Source organism: Dermacentor albipictus, chromosome 1 (assembly GCF_038994185.2).
Source record: "Dermacentor albipictus isolate Rhodes 1998 colony chromosome 1, USDA_Dalb.pri_finalv2, whole genome shotgun sequence".
Lineage (NCBI taxonomy): Eukaryota > Metazoa > Arthropoda > Arachnida > Ixodida > Ixodidae > Dermacentor > Dermacentor albipictus.
Genome location: NC_091821.1, coordinates 103432757 through 103451736, shown reverse-complemented (window position 1 = coordinate 103451736; position 18980 = coordinate 103432757). Strand labels below are relative to the sequence as shown.

General features: G+C 45.4%; 2 protein-coding genes across 5 annotated transcripts in view; both read left to right on the top strand.

The window, feature by feature from the left end:
- Window positions 1–18980, top strand: part of LOC135914200 (GTPase-activating Rap/Ran-GAP domain-like protein 3) — a 557065-nt gene that overhangs the window by 503861 nt on the left and 34224 nt on the right. For all 4 annotated transcript variants that reach the window (XM_065446945.1, XM_065446944.1, XM_065446946.2 and 1 more), the window contains 3 exons: window positions 11050–11161; window positions 12090–12135; window positions 14686–14792. In XM_065446945.1, coding sequence (XP_065303017.1) covers window positions 11050–11161; window positions 12090–12135; window positions 14686–14792 — 265 coding nt within the window. The remainder of the gene's footprint in view (window positions 1–11049; window positions 11162–12089; window positions 12136–14685; window positions 14793–18980) is intronic.
- LOC135914187 (superoxide dismutase [Cu-Zn] 5-like) lies at window positions 1107–2142 on the top strand. Its single transcript, XM_065446929.1, has one exon. The coding sequence runs from the start codon at window positions 1437–1439 to the stop codon at window positions 2112–2114; it is 678 nt and encodes a 225-aa protein (XP_065303001.1). The 5' UTR covers window positions 1107–1436; the 3' UTR covers window positions 2115–2142.

Sequence of the window (18980 nt, the reverse complement as noted above, 5' to 3'; positions counted from 1 at the left end):
ATGGAATTCACGCCGGCGCTCGCTGCGCCAATACAAGGTCCCGCCGACTAGCAAGCGCCGGGAACTGGAAATATTGAGCGTAACCCACGTGTCGATAGACGTGGTCTTGCGGCTAGAGTTCCTTGTGCTCTTAAGCAATGTGACAGTCCTTTAGGCACTGCTTGTTTGTTTCTTGCCACCGTTGTTCTATGGAAAGCAGAACCAATATCGTGGAACCTTTAAGGCACAGTAGTTTCCATCCTGCGACCTAGCTCCATATTTCATGTGGCACCAGTAAATATGGTTACGCTAAGGCAAGATTCGTGCGCATTCATAACCTCCCATCGCTCCTTCGTTGCATGCTTTTCGTATTCTCCTTGCAGCTCGAATGGTCGTCTTGCATCCACCCTTCTATGCTTGCCAGCCATATTGAGAACATTTTAACGCATTACGCTTTTCTTATTTTCCGAAATCTTTGACTTGCCTGTCGTGGTGAGTCGTTTGCATCATGAAGAGAAGGAGCAAGATCAATTTCCTTTCTGCACGTTAAATTCTAAAATATTGTCTTCATACTACTTTATGTTGGACTACCCGATTCTTGGCCGACCCATCAGAGTTGGTATGTGCCAGTAATTTCAAATAATCGACCTCTACATCTAAATAAACTGCTTGCCTTTTGGCCAATCCGCCGTAGTGGGTATGAGTCATTGAGAGGAAACAAGAACGTGCAGAAATAAGAACGTGTCACAGGGCTGGTCTGGCGCCCTCCCCTCTATGCCCAATCTCTGCAGAAGATGAGACCATAGATCATTTTTTCTTATTGTACCACCGTTTTTCTTCTTAAAAAAAACATTTTAGAACCAACGTTCAGGCAACTTGGTTCACATTTTTCCATTCTAAATATTATTCATCTAGGAGCCTCCTCTCTTGAAAACTACCATAGGGATGTTTGCTCAGTCGTGGGGAAATTCATACTTGTTTCGCGGCGATTCTCTTAGATTCTTCAAACATTATTTTTATCCATTTCCACCAGACACCTTTACCAATTTTTGTATTGACAGATTCTTCTTAATTCCATCGAAATCTTGGCCAATCCCCCGCAGTGGGTACGCGCCATTGTATAAAGATATCCCATCCTATCCTGTCCTATCCGTAGCATCGCTCAGCCGCTGATGTAAGTTGACATTAACTGTCGAGGCGTTCCACAGTAGCGAAAAAAAGCCTGAAATGTTGCGTCAATGATAGTCACCAAGCTGCGAAGAATCTAGCGCGCCGCACAACGCCATTGCTTACAGCCAACTAAGTTCATTTGCGTCGTTCGCGATTGTGCGGCGGACAGGTGCGCCTGCGGTTGTTGTACACCCAACTGTTGTGCGAATACTCAGTCGCGAATACTCAGCCGCGACATCGACAGCCTACGGGAGAATCCCAGAGCTGGAGTGCGCACGATTCACCCGATGGGCACCAGCGTGAACCAGCGGCAGCTGCTCGTCGCAGTCGTGCGCCTGTCACTGCTGATGCACGCAGTGAGCGGCGACGCGACGCTTCGTAAAGCCAGCTGCCGCATCGTGGGCAAGAACGTGGAAGGACTCTTAGTATTCATGTCGCATGGAGACATCGTTGCTATTCGAGGCATCATCGACGGCCTCGAACCTGGCAAGCACGGGCTCACCGTCAACGAGTCGGGTAACGTGACGGACAACTGCGACGCCGTCGGAGCTCACTTCAACCCGTACGGCAAGGAGCACGGGCCCGAGACCTCGGAAAACTCTCACCTGGGCGACCTGGGCAACGTGGATGCCACCGAAGACCTTATCGCCGTGGTGCAGAAAAGCAGCCGAAGGATTCGTCTGCACGGTAATGACAGCATCGTGTCCCGTTCGTGCGTGGTCTACGAGCGGCCGGATGACTACGGTGCCAAGGGCGACGTATTGAGCAAGTCCACTGGCAACATGGGTGATCCCGTGGGCTGCGGCCTCATACGGGGCTTTGGCAAGCATGCCGCCAGCAGCGCTCCTGCGTTCGCTTTGCCTCTGCGAGTGTCGCCGCTGGCGGCAGCGTTCGTCCTCAGTGCATTCCTGTTTCTTGACAGTCGCTTAAGTCTAAGCTTATTTTTGTTTTCTACAGCTTCGTGAAATGAATGATGCTTCTCTTAATGTTTAACTTCGTGTTGTGTTCCGTCACAGTGTGCGTACATAATAGAAACTGTAAAAGTTAGGAGGGTGCGTATAACCATGCGAAAACCTGAAGCAATATCTAACAACAAGCGGGGTTATCCCAGGATCCTTTGGTTATGCTCGTTTTCTGCTCGGTTATGCGGCTGGTTGCGGGTTTATAGCGTGCAAGTCAATGTCATGCTGCCCTTTAATAGCGGGTAGTTTAGTTTCAATGGAGTGTTAATAGCGTCCTACAGAGAGACTGATGACACCATACAGTGTATTGGTAATAGCCGTACTTTCCAAGGGCCGATACGAAGCGAGATAACGTTAATATTTCAGAGTCAAGTTCTTTAGGTTGTTGCCGGTATACGATTGCCTCCTCAAAGTCAGAGTCGTTCACTCACCTACAACCTGCTTTCTTGAGTGTGTATTAGTTTGGTTCGCTTACTGAAAGTAAAGACTAATTTTGTAATAAAATTAGGGGGATCTACGCATCTTTCAGCGACTTCCACACACACCACCTCCAATCGCATCTTTCCCTAATTTGGCCGCAGGCTCTTCACTTGCTACAAAAATCAATTCATTCAGCAACTGCATGTCATAGATGATGGTCTTGACTATGGGGATTTGTGATGATCCTGAACTTTGGCGCGTACGCACACCACAAAATTAGGCCACAAGTGGGCGGCAGGATGAAGAATAAAAGCAAGTGCTCTAGTAAGAAAAAAAATCATAACTATAAAAGATGCCAGTTCTATCCGAGAACAGCTGCCAGCAGCGTTCAACGTTCACTTCGTGACTGGGTCGCGAGTTTCTTTAGCGCCGTCGCGCGGCAGCGCTTTCCGCGCTTCCTCTTCGGCAAGGAAGGCGAGGGTCTCGCTCACCTCGGATACACTGCCAATGTTTTTCGCGTCCCTTCTACAGGCCACATCGCTACTAGGAAAGTTCGACGAAGGCCACGCGGGACATTCAGCCAGCACTCGCCTAAAAGAAGCCACGCCACGCACCTCTCCACCGGACCCGCCGTGGTGGCGTTGTGGCTTTGGTGTAGCTCTGCCGAGGGCGGGGGATCGAATCCCGGCCGCAACGGCCGCATTTCGGTGGGGACAAACTGCAGAAAACGCCCGTGTGTCGTACATTAGGTGCGCGTTAATGTACCTCAGGTTAAAGAACCTGACTTCTTTAACCTTAACGTTAAACAACCTCAGGCTAAAGAAAGCATTGACGTACAAGGACCTATGTCGTGCCGAAGTTTCAACCTCTCGTTAAGCAGTTGTACAGACCCATCGCCATTAAAATTGGCCAAGGTTATACCGATATTTGCGAATGGCCATAAATCTGATCCCTCTCAACCGATACCTGAACCGAATCTGAATCTGAACCGATATCGGTCCTGAGTATACTAAATACTATTTATGAAAAGATTCTTGCGAGGCGAATTCAGAGATTTCTGCAACAGTAAAACATAATTAGCCCGCAGCAACACGGCTTCCTGCCAGGTTTTTACACATATGCTGCAGTATTGTCTCTCATTCAAGTACATAACGCAGCTCTCAATATACAATAAGCTTGTCGACTGCTATTTTTTGAGCTAAGAAAACATTCGACACCGTCGATCACTACGTTTTAATAAATAAACTAAAATACTATGGATATCGCGGACAGGCTGCCGAGTTGCTCAGAAGTTACATACTTAAAACACCGAAGCCAGGCAGTCGTAATGAATAACTTCATATCGCGCCCTCGGCGAATTAGTACAGGTATCAAGGATCAATCCTGGGACCCTTGTTTTTTATCTTGTGCATTAATTACTTGTCCAAAGCGCTACGCTCTGCACGAATACTGATATATGACGATGATACAGTTATAATAGTAACAGGAAATTATGTCCAGGATGTTCAAAGGAAAACTAATACCATGCTGACTAACATTTCTGGATAGTTTGCAGAAAATAAATTAACAGTTAACATAGAAACGACAAAATACACGATCGTTCACTCGAGAAATAAGCCCGTAGATGTATCTTCAGTCAACATAGTACTTAATGACAATCCTCTTGAGCGCACTCCTTTCAAATATCTTGGCGAAGTAATAGACTGTCAGCTGCACTGAAAAACCACATTGATGCGCTGTATAAGAGGATTTCAGGGGAATATTACCACTTATTACAAGCCCGAAGTTACTCTGATAGCAAAACTCTTCGTACCCTGTAATTTGCATTTATACTCAGTCGTTTAATGTACTGTGCTGAATCATGGGCGGGGACTTGCAGTGCATACTTTCAACCGGTACGTAAAATCCAGAAGAAGGCTACAAGAGTAATTACTCACTCTAAGATATCTCATCATGGCAAAAATATGCATGGCAAAAATATTGTTCAAAAATATGCGAGTACCGCCATTCGGTATATAACGTCCACTAAAAACTGTTGTAGTTACTAATAGTATAGTGAAACATAAACATCCTGTCCCCGTGTCCATGTTCCGAACGACATCACGTGTCACTAGAAATGTAGCCTCGTATAACTTTAACAATGGCGGACAGGCCGCCATTTGAATCTGAACCTGGCAACGTTTAACGCTAGAACGTTATCTAGTGAGGCGCATCTAGCAGTGTTATTGGAGGAATTAGAGGCCAGTAAATGGGATATAATGGGGCTCAGTGAAGTTAGGAGGACGAAAGAAGCATATACAGTGCTAAAAAGCAGGCACGTCCTGTGCTACCAGGGCTTAGCGGAGAGACGAGAACTAGGAGTCGGATTTCTGATTAATAAGGATATAGCTGGTAACGTACAGGAATTCTATAGCATTAACGAGAGGGTGGTAGGTCTTGTTGTGAAACTTAATAACAGGTGCAAATTGAAGGAAAGTACAGGTCTACGCCCCTACATCCAGTCATGATGACCAGGAAGTCGAAAGCTTCTATGAAGACGTGGAATCGGCGATGGGTAAAGTCAAAACAAAATACACTATACTAATGGGCGACTTCAATGCCAGGGTAGGCAAGAAGCAGGCTGGAGACAAGACAGTGGGGAATATGGCATAGGCTCTAGGAATAGCAGGGGAGAGTTATTAGTAGAGTTTGCAGAACAGAATAATATGCGGATAATGAATACCTCCTTCCGCAAGCGGGATAGGTGAAAGTGGACGTGGAGGAGCCCGAATGATGAGACTAGAAATGAAATAGACTTTATACTCTGCGCTGACTCTGGCATCATACAAGATGTGGACGTGCTCGGCAAGGTGCGCTGCAGTGACCATAGGATGGTAAGAACTTGAATTACCCTAGACTTGAGGAGGGAATGAAAGAAACTGGTACATAAGAAGCCGATCAATGAGTTACCGATAAGAGGGAAAATAGAAGAATTCCGGATGAAGCTACAGAACAGGTATCCGGCTTTAACTCAGGAAGAGGACCTTAGTGCTGAAACAATAAACGACAGTCTTATGGGCATCATTAAGGAGTGTGCAATAGAAGTCGGTGGTAATTCCGTTAGACAGGATGCCAGTAAGCTATCGCAGGAGACGAAAGATCTGATCAAGCAACGCCAATGTATGAAAGCCTCTAACCCTACAGCTAGAATAGAACTGGCAGAACTTTCTAAGCTAATCAACAAGCGTAAGACAGCTGACATAAGGAAGTGTAATATGGATAGAATTGAACATGCTCTCAGGAACAGAGGAAGCCTAAAAGCAGTGAAGAAGAAACTAGGAATAGGCAAGAATCAGATGTATGCGTTAAGAGGCAAAGCCGGCAATATCATTACTAATATGGATGAGATAGCTCAAGTGGCTGAGCAGTTCTATAGAAATTTATACAATATGAGTGGCACCCACGACAATAATGGAAGAGAGAATAGTCTAGAGGAATTTGAAATCCCACAAGTAACGCTAGAAGAAGTAAAGAAAGCCCTGGGAGCTATGCAAAGGGGGAAGGCAGCTGGAGAGGATCAGGTAGCAGCAGATTTGTTGAAGGATGGTGGGCAAATTGTTCTAGAAAAACTGGCCACCCTGTACACGCAATGCCTCATGACTTCGAGCCTACCGGAATCTTGGAAGAACGCTAACATAATGCTAATTCATAAGAAAGGGGATGCCAATGACTTGAAAAATTATAGACCGCTCAGCTTACTGTCCGTTACCTATAAAATATTTACTAGGGTAATCGCAAACAGAATCAGGAACACCTTAGACTTCCGTCAACCAAAGGACCAGGCAGGATTCCGTAAAGGCTACTTAACAATCGACCATATTCACACTATCAATCAGGTGATAGAGAAACGTTCAGAATATAAGCAACCCTTATATATAGCTTCCATTGATTACGAGAACGCGTTTGATTCAGTCGAAACCTCAGCAGTCATGGAGGCATTACGGAATCAGGGTGTAGACGAGCCGTAGGTAAAAATACTGAACTATATCTATAGCGGCTCCACAGCCACCGTAGTCCTCCATAAAGACAGCAACAAAATCCCAATAAAGAAGACGTCAGGCAGAGAGATACGATCTCTCCAATGCTATTCACAGCATGTTTACAGGAGGTGTTCAAAGACCTAGATTGGGAAGAATTGGGGATAAGAGTTGATGGAGAATACCTTAGTAACTTGCGATTCGCTGATGATATTGCCTTGCTTAGTAACTCAGTAGACCAATTGCAATGCATGCTCACTGACCTGGAGAGGCAAAGCAGAATGGCGGGTCTAAAAATTAATCTGCAGAAAACTAAAGTAATATTTAACAGTCTTGGAAGAGAACAGCAGTTTTCGATAGGTAGCGAGGCACTGGAAGTGGTAAGGGAATACATCTACTTAGGACAGGTAGTGAACGCGGATCCGGATCATGAGACTGAAATAATTAGAAGAATAAGAATTGGCTGGGGTGCGTTTGGCAGGCATTCTCAGGTCATGAACAGCAGCTTGCCATTAGCCCTCAAAAGAAAAGTGTATAACAGCTGTGTCTTACCAGTACTCACATATGGGGCAGAAACCTGGAGGCTTACGAAAAGGGATCTGCTGAAATTGAGGACGACGCAACGAGCTAATGGAAAGAAGAATGATGGGTGTAACGTTAAGGGGGGATAAGAAGAGAGCTGATTGGGTGAAGGAACAAACGCGAGTTAATGACACCTTAGTTGAAATCAAGAAAAAGAAATGGACCATGGGCAGTACATGTAATGAGGAGGGAAGATAACCGATGGTCTTTAAGGGTTACGGACTGGATTCCAAGGGAAGGGAAGCGTAGTAGGGGGCGGAAGAAAGTTAGGTGGGCGGATCAGATTAAGAAGTTTGCAGGGACAACATGGCCACAATTAGTACATGACCGGGGTAGTTGGAGAAGTATGGGAGATGCCTTTGCCCTGCATTGGCCGTAACCAGGCTGATAATGATGATGCTGATGATGACTTTAACTGACCTCCATTTCACAACATATATGGAGAGCGAGAAATGCAAGTTACTCGTGCTAAAGTCGTGAACTCTGCCTCTATAAATAAACGCCTATAACTTCAATATCATAGCGAAAAAATATTTCTTATTAATTCCGTTATCATGGCAATTTCTTCACGTTTCCTTTCCCCATATTAATATCTAGATATATGTATGATCTTTTTTGTTCCATTTGTCTGAGTGACGATTTCAATTATTTCATGAGCCCACGAAAATTTAAAACTACCTGTTTGTCTACCTTTTGTGAGTTATATATTAGTGTTCAATAGGTTTATTATTTTTTTTATTTGGGGTTTTACGTGCAAAAACCACTTTCTGATTATGAGGCACGCCGTAGTGGAGGACTCCGGAAATTTCGACCACCTGGAGTTCTTTAACGTGCACCTAAATCTAAGCACACGGGTGTTTTCGCATTTCGCCCCCAACGAAATGCGGCCGCTGTGGCCGGGATTCGATCCCGCGACCTCTTGCTCAGCAGCCCAACACCATAGCCACTGAGCAACCACGGCGGGTTGTTCAATAGGTTATAGCTGAGTATATTTTATTATGGATTCGTTACACTTTCTTTTCGTCCTTTTTTTTTCTTTTCTTTAACAAGACCAAACTTGTGAGCTCTGTCTATTGTTATCATGCTTTTAATGCGAGTATGAAACCTTTATCTGCGTGCCCTATTGTACTTAAATACTGGACCCACTACTAGCCTTTGGCTACGGGTCCAACCAGTTCATGGAAATTCACTGTACGCGTTATGTTAAATTCAATTGAATTGAAAATTAATTCGGAGCCCGCGACCACGGCGTGCCTCATCATCACATCGTCCTTTTGCCACGTAAAACCTTAGAATTTAATTACTTTTCCACCTCTACACCGGCATCTTCATGACGACCAGTTGTATGTAGAGTGGCGATGCGAACAAATCCCAGCGAATATTGTCCATTTCTTTTCTATCATCTCTCCTTCACCTGTCAACACTGCCCCGTGCACTATGGCGCAAATGGTTCCCGGTAAGTCACTGCCGAGTTCAGCGAGCGCACGTCGTGCATGTTGTCGAGTCGCATTCACAACAGGCCGTACGAAGCGTTCCCGCGGCACGCTTTTATATGCTTGCCTGATCTGTGAGCGCGCGCGCTCATAGGTGTATGAATTTCTTGAAGCGCTTTTGTTCACCGGATGACATTTATTTACATAATATGAGAGGGGAAAAAATAGGTGTTGCGAAGGCCGGATCATTAATTTTCGAAAGTCCTGCAAGGCTCCGATGTCAGCTCTCCTTCGACGTTTTATAAGGCGCCGTTTTTCTGTCGTCATGATGACGTGATCAACTTCTTCTTGTGGGCGGGATATAGCTTGACGCATCTGCGGGGAAGAGCACTCGCAAGAAATCTGACCCCTCAGTGTGTGCATGCATGGTCTGAATGGCTGTTCAATCAGCACGGTAATCACTTGCTCCAACTTCGTCCTTCAGGCTTTGAACGTCATTGTGCATTCTTTTAATAGCGTCTCTATGAAGGTCATTTTTATCGCAGTTTGCTTGTGTGAATGATTATTTTTATTCAACGGCTGCTTTCTTTCCTGCGATTTCGTGCTTCTCAGAGCAATGCAATCAAAATAATTGTTTAACTAGCACCATTAAACTCATATGCAACGCAAAGTTAACAAGGCTTAACTTTATTTGCCCAGAAAAAGCTTTCACGAGACAATTTAAAGAAATGCTAATGCAGTAAAATATATATTTTGTAGGACAGTACCCAAGAATCACCTTAAAGCACAATACCCAACCACGATACTGAGCAAAACAGCCTGTATGTAGCAATGTTAATTTAAGAATATTTATGTAAGGTGGTATGATGTCGTACCCAATTAGTTTTGTTGCTTTCAGTTTTCTTATTTGGCGTGGCGTCCTACGTTGTTGTACTTCGCTACGTCATTCGGTGTGTATTGTATTTAGTATGCCAATCCTATATTTCCTGTTATTTTCGTCTTACTGTATTTTTTATTTGCTGGGTGATTTGCTTTCTGTTTTTACTAGATTAAAACTTTTCTATTGTCCCAGTTTGTCTATGCAATATTGTATCTGTTCATTTGTACTTGCACGCGAGATTAGGTCCTCTGCAAACTATTCAGTTTTTTTTTGTACTTCTTTGATTACTGATATCATTTTGTATATATCAGGGTGCTGTAGGAACTGTTCACAGGGATGTTGGGGCTTCTGTCAGGCTTTTTTGCGTTTAGTGCCAACCTGCTCGTGATTTGACAAGGAAATAACAACATGAAAGGGAAAAAAAAGTTGCAGTTTCGTCCGAAAGTTGAAGCATCGATTGTGATAGAAAATTAGTGGACAGCTATACGAAGTAAGGTTAGTAGTTTTATCGAACGTGTAAACTTGTAACCATAGGCATACTAACTAAATTAACAAGCAGGGTGTCATGCGCGCACAAGCAAACATGAACACATCTCACCCAATGACCTCGAAAACTCGCTCTCAAAACGCTCGAGCGAGGAAGGGCGGCAGCAGCAGCGAGTGAATTGACCTTCGTGCTGCATCTCGCATCAATGCCAATGAAGTCGCGGAAACACAGCGCGCGGCGTACTGTATGCCCGTCGCAGGTGGCCTTCAAGTAGTGCCCCCCCCCCCCCCCCACCCACCCCCGGAGTCTCGCGCAACGGAATACGGCGCGCTTCCTCCCCGCTTCCCTCCCTTGCGTGCGCGAGATTGAGCCGCGATCGCCGTCTCACCCTCGCAAGCTTTCACTCGCACATACAGCATACGGCGCGCGGCAACGATTTTATCGTCCTTGGACTTCGTACGGAACCTCACGGCGACCTCGATGCCGACGAGAGACACGCGCCTGGAGTGACGATATATAATTGCTATCGGAATAAATTGCACAATGAAATTAAATGGAAGAGAAATGTAGAGTGCCTGGGGCGTTTTTCTGTGCACCTGTGCGATGTTGTTTGGACAGGGACGGCTGTGGGGCGAAGGCGAATCGCGCCTCCCCGCCAGGTGTGGCAAGGCTCGGGAGTTTGCACGTGCACCGCCAGCGTGCATTGCCTCGCCGCGGAGTGGTCGTTGGTCAACGAAGAGAGCCACTGCCCGTGCACACTTCGCGTTACTGATTACTGGTGTCGAGCTCTTGTTTGCCAATTTGGAATCTTGGGTTTCACATAAGAGAAAGCTGTTTGTGGAGCTAAAACCAGTGTCTTTTTCTTTGAATATAATGTTTTGACAAATTGATCTAATTCCTTGTAAGTTAGATTTTGTATTGTTTATTGAAAGCATTCTACCTTGGCTTGCTAAATGGCCTATTCACGCCAAAATGTATCACTTTCATCGTTGCAAGTGTAAATTTAACTGCTTTCTCTTTCTTCCTGAAGTACTGGATGCTTTAAGCAAACATTTTGCATGCTATGAAATGTATCTGCTATCCAGCAGACTTTTCCTTGATTGGAGCGTTTTTGTTTCAGGTGGAACGAAAGCGTCACATTGGGAACGACATTGTGAATATAATCTTCTTGAACGGAAGCTACGAAGACCACTGCAACTTCAAGCCATCGATGATCAAGTCTCAGTTTACTCGTATCCAAGACAGCGTCATTTTTCTGGTGCTAAGTGTAACAAGAGTGCGCAAACAATAGTAGATATCATTCTTAAGCGTTTAGCGTCTAATGGAAGTTTGACGTATGCTTGTTCAAATAAAACAATGGAATTGTAGGTGCGCACAATCGCTGCAGCAAACGCGAAGCAACATGATGGCAAGCCTAAACCTGTGCTGCTCTGATTAGAGGGAAGAAGTGCATATATTAAGAAATGAGCCAACTATACTCGCAGGCAACTTTCTGTGGCTATGAAGGGAAAGCTATGGAGGCAAATCGCGCACGAGTTAGAGCATTTCTGGAAAAAGTCACGTGTTTTAATGCACGTTGGGTTAGGCCGGGGAAGTGAAAACACAAGCACCTTATTAGCAGCAGTTATATAAGCCAGAGCGCACCACTTAGTGGGAAGAAGATGAAGAAGAAACTTTATTGAAGAATAGTCCGGCAGTTCTTGCTGTGGTGGCCTCAGGTGGCGGCTCGAAGTCCTTGGACTCGGGCGGCATCTTCGGCTTGCACTTAGTGTAAAAGTTTACTTATTTTGCCGCTTTTTCCTTCCGCGTCTGGGCAAACGCAAAACTGTCGCACGTGGAAACTGCGTCGATTCAGCCTCTGTTGCGACCGACCAAAAACACTGTCAACACTGCCGGACTACTTGGCGTGCTAACACATGTGCAGCATGCCACGCGCCCGTGGCTTTCCCTGCATAGCCATAGAAAGTTGTCCGCGAGTATAGGCATCTGTCACTTGCGTGAATGGATTATGATTACACTACTGTGTGCGCTAAATTACTTCCGCTTTGATTCATATGCAATGCGTCCAAATAATGGTCATCGAGGAACATTCTTTCACTTCAATACCATGGCGCAATTCTCTCAGAGACACCCCTGTGATCCTTTACTCTCCCAACGCAGATATTTTTGCAGTCGTGTCTTACATCCGAGAAGAGGATGCTTACAGGTAAGCTTTTTATCATCATTAAACTGTTTATTTATTTATTTATTTATTTGCTTATTTATTACAAACTGCTGACCTCTCGGTCCAACTAGAGGGGCAATAGAATGCATTGAAACAGAAGAGAACAAATTAGGAACACGAAAGTACAAACTTATACAATTTTTAGTCACACTGTGTAAACTTTCGTTCCAGTCTGATATTGTTCTGGGAAAAAAAGAAAATTTAAACTTGTCAGTTCGAGCATAATAGGCTGTTAGTGAGCCCGGATGATGCTGTCTTGTGTGCCTGGTTATTGCAGGTGTTATGTAAGTCGATGGTTTCATTTCAAGCCTGTCGTTAAATAGAAGAGAAATGGAATTCAAGCCTTAGCTGCTTTCGGTGTGATTCAAGAGTGTGTATAGAATTTTCTGTCATAATTTTAGAGGGAGAGTCCAGTCTTGCGAATTTATGAAATATACACCTCACTGCCTTTCTTTGTAGTTGTTTAAGACGCGCGATATTTGACTTAGTGTAAGGATCCCATGATATGCATGCATACTCTAACTTTGGTCTAATAAATGAAAAATAACAGTAATTTTACATTAGGAGGGGCATTTTTTTAGTTTGTGTCTTAAGAAACGGAGTTTGCTGTAGGCAGAAGAACAAATATCATTAATGTGCATGTTCCATGACAATGTGGAAGTCAAAGTAACACTTAATTATTTGTAGTTGTTAGCCTCACGCAGAACGGAAGAGCCTAGCGTATAAGAAAAAGCTAGTGCTTTTATTTTACGAGTAATACAAAGAAATACGGATTTATGAGCGTTAACAAAAACATACTCCATTCATTGCACCACTTCAATATGATGAGCAAAACGTGAACAAGGTGAAAGCAGGAGCCAACGTTTCGACAAGTGGACTTGTCTTCTTCAAGCTGCCTTGAAGAAGACAAGTCCACTTGTCGAAACGTTGGCTCCTGCATTCACCTTGTTCACGTTTTGCTCATCGTCTTGCATTTCCAGCTCCCGCATTCCCCATCTTTTTCCACCACTTCAATATGTCATTTGAATTCCTTTCAATGACAGTCTGATTATTCTGACAAATTATATCACTGTAGAAAATACAATCATCGGCGAATAGTCTAATTTGCACACCAGGAGTTATGGTTTTAACGATGTCATTTATATACATAAGAAACAGTAAAGCCCCAATACACTACCTTGGGGCATCCTTGAATGCACCCCTTAAGTCAATTGAGTGAACACCGCTTATGCTTGCGTTTAAGCTATAGATAGATGGCTATCGTTCTACATGTGTGCACCACATGCCTTCAAAGGGCGCGCGCTGCCAGAAACACCTTTCTCCCATGCCACCTTAGCTTCAGTGGTGCAAAGTACGTTCATTTAGGTAGAGTGGACCGTAGGTTGTGAAAGTTCACTCTGACACTCTGGAGAGAGTCGGTTTCACGACAGTACTGCAGCATTCATATCTCCGTACGGTCATAAACGACTTTCGAAACGCCATAAGCGTCATATTTCCGGGGTGGGAAGCTTTGCGGGATGTCAGTATGCTTCCAACGTGCACTGTTTCGCACACATTTGTGCAGACCAGTCCCGCTACCGAAAGATAATTGTTCGTTGCGCTGACTCGCGAGGCAGGTTGCTTCTTATCGGAATGGAAAGGTCAACATTACTTGCTGAAAAACACTCGTAATTTTCTGTGTAATTTGTAACAAATAACTTTCAGCTTCCGAAAGCATTAAAGGGACTACGTTAGTCCGCGTTCATTATACGCAATAATAAATGTTATTCCGTGGTCAAAACTACATCTTGTCCATTTCGAGAAGACGAGTGACTGTCAGAAAGTATTTTATATAAGAAAGAATAAGTTCTCGACTATCTAGCGGTACTTCTGAGGCGGTGGGCTGCAGAATCACTGGGAAGGTAAGAAATGAAAAATCGTTTTTTTTTCTATTCTAAAGCTTGTCATAAATGGCCGTTAGCTGTTCACGAAAACATCCATCCCATGCTAGACCACGCACATCAAGCTTTGAACGAAAAGAGTTTGTCTGATAATATTTAGTCCGATGTGATCACTTCGGCAGAAATTTTTCTTTTCCACTTGAGATTCACTTTGAAAACACAGGATGCGCATGGAGGGGGGGGGGGGGTCAGGAGATATTTACGTCAGTGTCCACCTAGTGGACTGTCTATTTCGGTCACCGATGATTGGCTGGAGCTGGACCAACGAGAAGACAACTGGCCGTGGGTGCTTGTTTACTTCTTGCTGGTACACTAACCCAGCCAATCAGCACTTCAGCAGCTGACAAAATGGACGTTTACAGAATACCTAAATACCTAATACCCAATAAGTTCCTGATATACCTAAACATACCTAATATGTCTAAGATAGCTAATAAATGGACGTTTACAGAATACCAGAATGGAGAGTCATTACCTCCCGGTAATCGCTCTCCCAATCGGTTGCACTTGTGCCATGGACAGCCGTGGCAGCGATACTCTGCGCTACTGAAAATTCGATACATTCTAACGCCAGTATGTTTCTTCTTTACAGGTTGTCTCTGTTCTCAGAAGAGTCTGTGCCGCTGTTTGGGCCGTCGCTGCCATGTCCTCCAGTGTTCCACAACCACCAGGAGTTCAGAGAGTTCGTGCTTGTTAAACGTGAGTGAACTTTTCTGCTCAGAAATCGCGGAATACGTGGTGGCCACTTGCGACAGAACGCATATTATGTCAGAACATTTGCATGAGGGCTCTGACTCACGACGAAGATATTTATCAACAGTAATAAGTCATCTCGGTCCAGCGAAACTGCGTGAGTCTGACATTTGACTGTCAAACATTTACTCGCCACGATAAACCCACTGCTGCGACCTACCGAAGTGTTGTAAATGAAAGAAAAGGAAAAGAAACGCCGAAACGACCATATCCCAGTACAGCGAAACGCTTTCATAACGAAGTGCTTGGCACCTCCAAAATTATTCGTTACAGAGGTATGGAATGGAATGGAGTGGAATGGAATGGAATGGAAAAACTTCATTTCTCTATATCTCAGAGAGATTGGCGGTGGGCCGGTGTCTTCATGTTTTGAGTCCTGGCCGCTTCACAAGGTCGGCGCCCCTATTCCACTTCGTTGTAAAGATTGCACACCGTAACGCTCACAATGGGGCTAAGCACGTTCAACAAAATCAAACCTTTGTTTTCCATGAATTCAAGAGACCTGCTCAAATAAACCACTAATGCTTTTGTGCGCACTTAGGCCCAAACAATGAAAGGTTCCTTTCCTTCGAGCGCTTTCTAACCTTACGTAGGCCTCCTTACAGCGAATGACTGATGGAGGAAGCAAGCGTAATCTGAAACCTCCCTTCGCCCGTCCTCACATAAGGAGCGGTTGCCGCATCGCTGGGTTCGAGATTATCACTTAAAAGCTTCACGCTAACACCACTATTCAATAAAGGAATGTTGTATCATTGCACAATTTTTAAATTGAAGAGCTAATATAGAGATACGTGGACACTTTCTTCTGATTTTGTTTACTAAACGAAAAAAAGTACCACATCATAGTGTAAAACTTGATGTGCTCCAGCAACGCTGGCACGCCGGCGTCGTGCAACGCCTAGCAACGCCTAGCAACGCTATCATGCCACACGTGTGGCTGAAACGGCAAAAAATATCATAATTAGGAATGGCTCATACCCCCGTAAGAAAGCAAAGATGCAGTAGCTGGCAAGACGTACCGTGCTCGCACTTCTCCGCAGGTGGGCGACAGCGCGCATGCGCAAGTAAGCGTCACGTAGCTAAGCAGTGAGGTGAAGTGCTCGTTCAGGGCCAGGAGCGGCGTGAGGACGCATGGAGGTAGCTTCGGAGCTACCTTACGCTGAGGAAGCGTCAAGGAAGCCTTCACCGAGGGTCCCTCAGTAAGGAGGCTTCCTTACTGAGGTAAGGAACATTTCATTGTTTGACGGAATGTCGGACTTAGCCGACGTTATTGCACTGAGGTTCACAGCATGCTTGGCGGCGAAACTCGGAAGCGATTCAAGGTAAAGCTGGAGATAGTCGAATGTCACTATCGCTTCTCTTGTCAAAATTCTTATACAGGCTCTTGATCACTATTGTATTCGTTGACATTCGCGTCCTTTCCTGCACAGGTGACTTTAAAGACGACGTCGGTCATCAGTTATTATTGCATCATCACATCGTCATTAACTGCGATGTATTCGTCAGCCGTCACGTCCTCTGCTGTGTTACAAAAAGCAGCGTACCACTTGAGTGATTCCTGGAGCAGCAGGGCTGTAGCACTCGTGGCATCGGTACGCTCGTCAAGTGCCTCGCTAGCGCTGCCGTTAGCACTAGCGCAGCTCAGTGGCACCTGCGGCATGCAGTACCAGCACCGCTGCGTGGCGTTCCTTGTACGACAAGAAATCAACCGTTGGGGATGATCAAATTCCTTCGTTGAACAGGCAAATTTGGTGTAGTGGTCTTCGTTGTAGAGGCGTTCACAATACACATAAAGAAATGGGAATTCCGTTGGTCCTTCGTTGTACAGGTCGCTTCGTTGAAGAGGTGTTCGTTGTATAGGCGTTCGACTGTATCTAGCGCCTTCTTTTCCCTCCCTCTCTTTTTTTCCTTTTGTGGCCGCTTCCTAGAGTGTAGGGTAGCAAACCAGGTGCACCTTATTTAGCCTCCCTGTCTCTCATTTTCTCTCGCTTTGTAAGATGTATTTGTCCGCGTGGAAGTAGCTGATTCGAGACAACGCAACTCGAAGCACGTCCCAACGAAGTAAATTGCAGACAGCTTTTGCAGAGCTATAGGATCCACCTGTAGGTATCATGCTCCCTCCTCTTCCTCGCCGAAGCATGCTCCGCACGTGCGTGGCAACGCGTGCACGCGCGCGCGCACTTCTTTTCTAACTCGGTGTTTCTACTGTTCCACAATCCACTCTGCAGGAAAGTTGAAGGGGGTCCGCGCAGACTGCTAGGAGCGAGCCATTGATAGGCCTACACGTTTTTCCAGGCCGCTACGTTAATCCAGCCCAAATAAAAAACTGGAGGCAGGGTTAATATTGAACCACTCTTGAGCCATCAGCTGCAAGCCTTGGGCCCTATAAGGTTAAAGCTATCTCATTTTGATTTTATTCCAGTTCCTCATGTCAAATTTACGTAAGCGCCGACGCAAGCATCAGGCGGTGACCGACAGCGTTGGTTCAACAGTCCAACCAAACGCTTGTTTATAGGCTGTCACTTTTGTTTGCTTTCAAAGCGAATAGTGTACGCCCACCTCCACAAGTTTTTTTTGTTTTCTAGTCTAATTTTGTTTTGCCTAATTGGCTGGCAAGAGGCGAGGAGCGCGCAGAAGTGGAGAATGTTTCGGTGGGGCCGAGCTATAGACCGTTTTATTGAGGGCGCCTCCATTTTGCGATCCTAGCGCCGTCTAGCGCCATGCTGGTATGTGGGATCGCGCTGAAGGGTGCACGGCGAGCGTGCTGTCTTCTATTCCTTTCGGAACGGGACATCTTCCGGGTATTCCGAAATGTTTTCAGTTTTTTTTCGCCATATTAATGTATCTTTCGTGCGTAGACGTCACTTTGACGTGGTCAGATAAAGCGGTTTTGCGAGGTCAACTGACAAATAGGCGAAGTGGGCGCAGCCCGAAACTTCTTGACCAATTCCGAAGGGCTAATGAAAAAAAAAACTGCAGAATTGGAAATATTTTTTTCCGGCCTAATCATGCATAATGACTGTGTACACGTACGTCATGTAAGATGACGAGTTTTAGTGATTTTCGTGACGTAGCGTGACGTATAGGTCAAATGGGCTTGGCCCGAAAATATTTGACCAGTTGTGGAGGGCTGGCTGCAGCAATGGAATAGAAAAGTTTGGAATAGCTTAACGTTATAATGCCCCTAATGTCAGTATCCTAATTTCCTGAGCGTAACACCATCTTCCACCTGTGCAACTAGCGTCGTATAAGTTAAGTGCAGTTCTGACAGCGTAGAATATACCATGCTATTACTTGTTGTGACAGTGAATGCGTTGCATTATTTTATCGAGTAAAACAAAGATTATTGTGCTGAAGGGACTGCGCGAACAACTTGCGAGCTGGCCCAGAGGCGTGAACGGATACAAGTTTGAAAATCACTGCTTAGGCGAACAAACAAACAAGCATGAAAATATGGTTGTTTAGGTTGCCTATACGAGGGCTCCTTTTAGTATTGCTGGAATCGTTTCTTTCCTTATGAAGGAAACTGCCGTTTCGGGAATCGCGTATATTCGGGTGCGCGGGAAGTCAAAAGAACTCACTGTTTGCTTAGGTGCGTGGGGCTGTGTGCGGCCAGCGAGCGAAGACATCGCCGAGGCAGCATCAGACATAGCGATGCTTTTCCAATCAGGCTCGGGCTGTGTGTGCGGTTCTGAGAGGTCATCCGCCTGCTGGCTGTTCAAGCTCGCTGGCCTGCGCTGCGTATGTGTACCCACGCATACACCTCACGTGCCTGTCGCGCGAGACCGCGGGTCACTTGGTCTGCTGCCCAGGATCACAATTTACACAGCAGCACCTGAATTTTTGAACAGCCCGGCTGCCGCCGCTGCCAGCGGTCGCGCTTTTGATGTGCCCCCACAGAGCTGTACTGCTAGCAAGTGCAAACAACGAACATGGTGGCTCATGCTCTCGTGGGAGAGGTTTTCGGCGCTCTCGGGGGGCACAGAACATTGGAGGCGAGCAGGTAAAAACAGGAAAGACGGATGAGATGCGCAAAATAAAAGGACGATGGGCCAAGTAGTATGAAAATCACCTGATGTGGTTGGATGTCGCATTCAGTCGTGCATAGGCTTCTCTTGTAGGGTTCTTCGATGT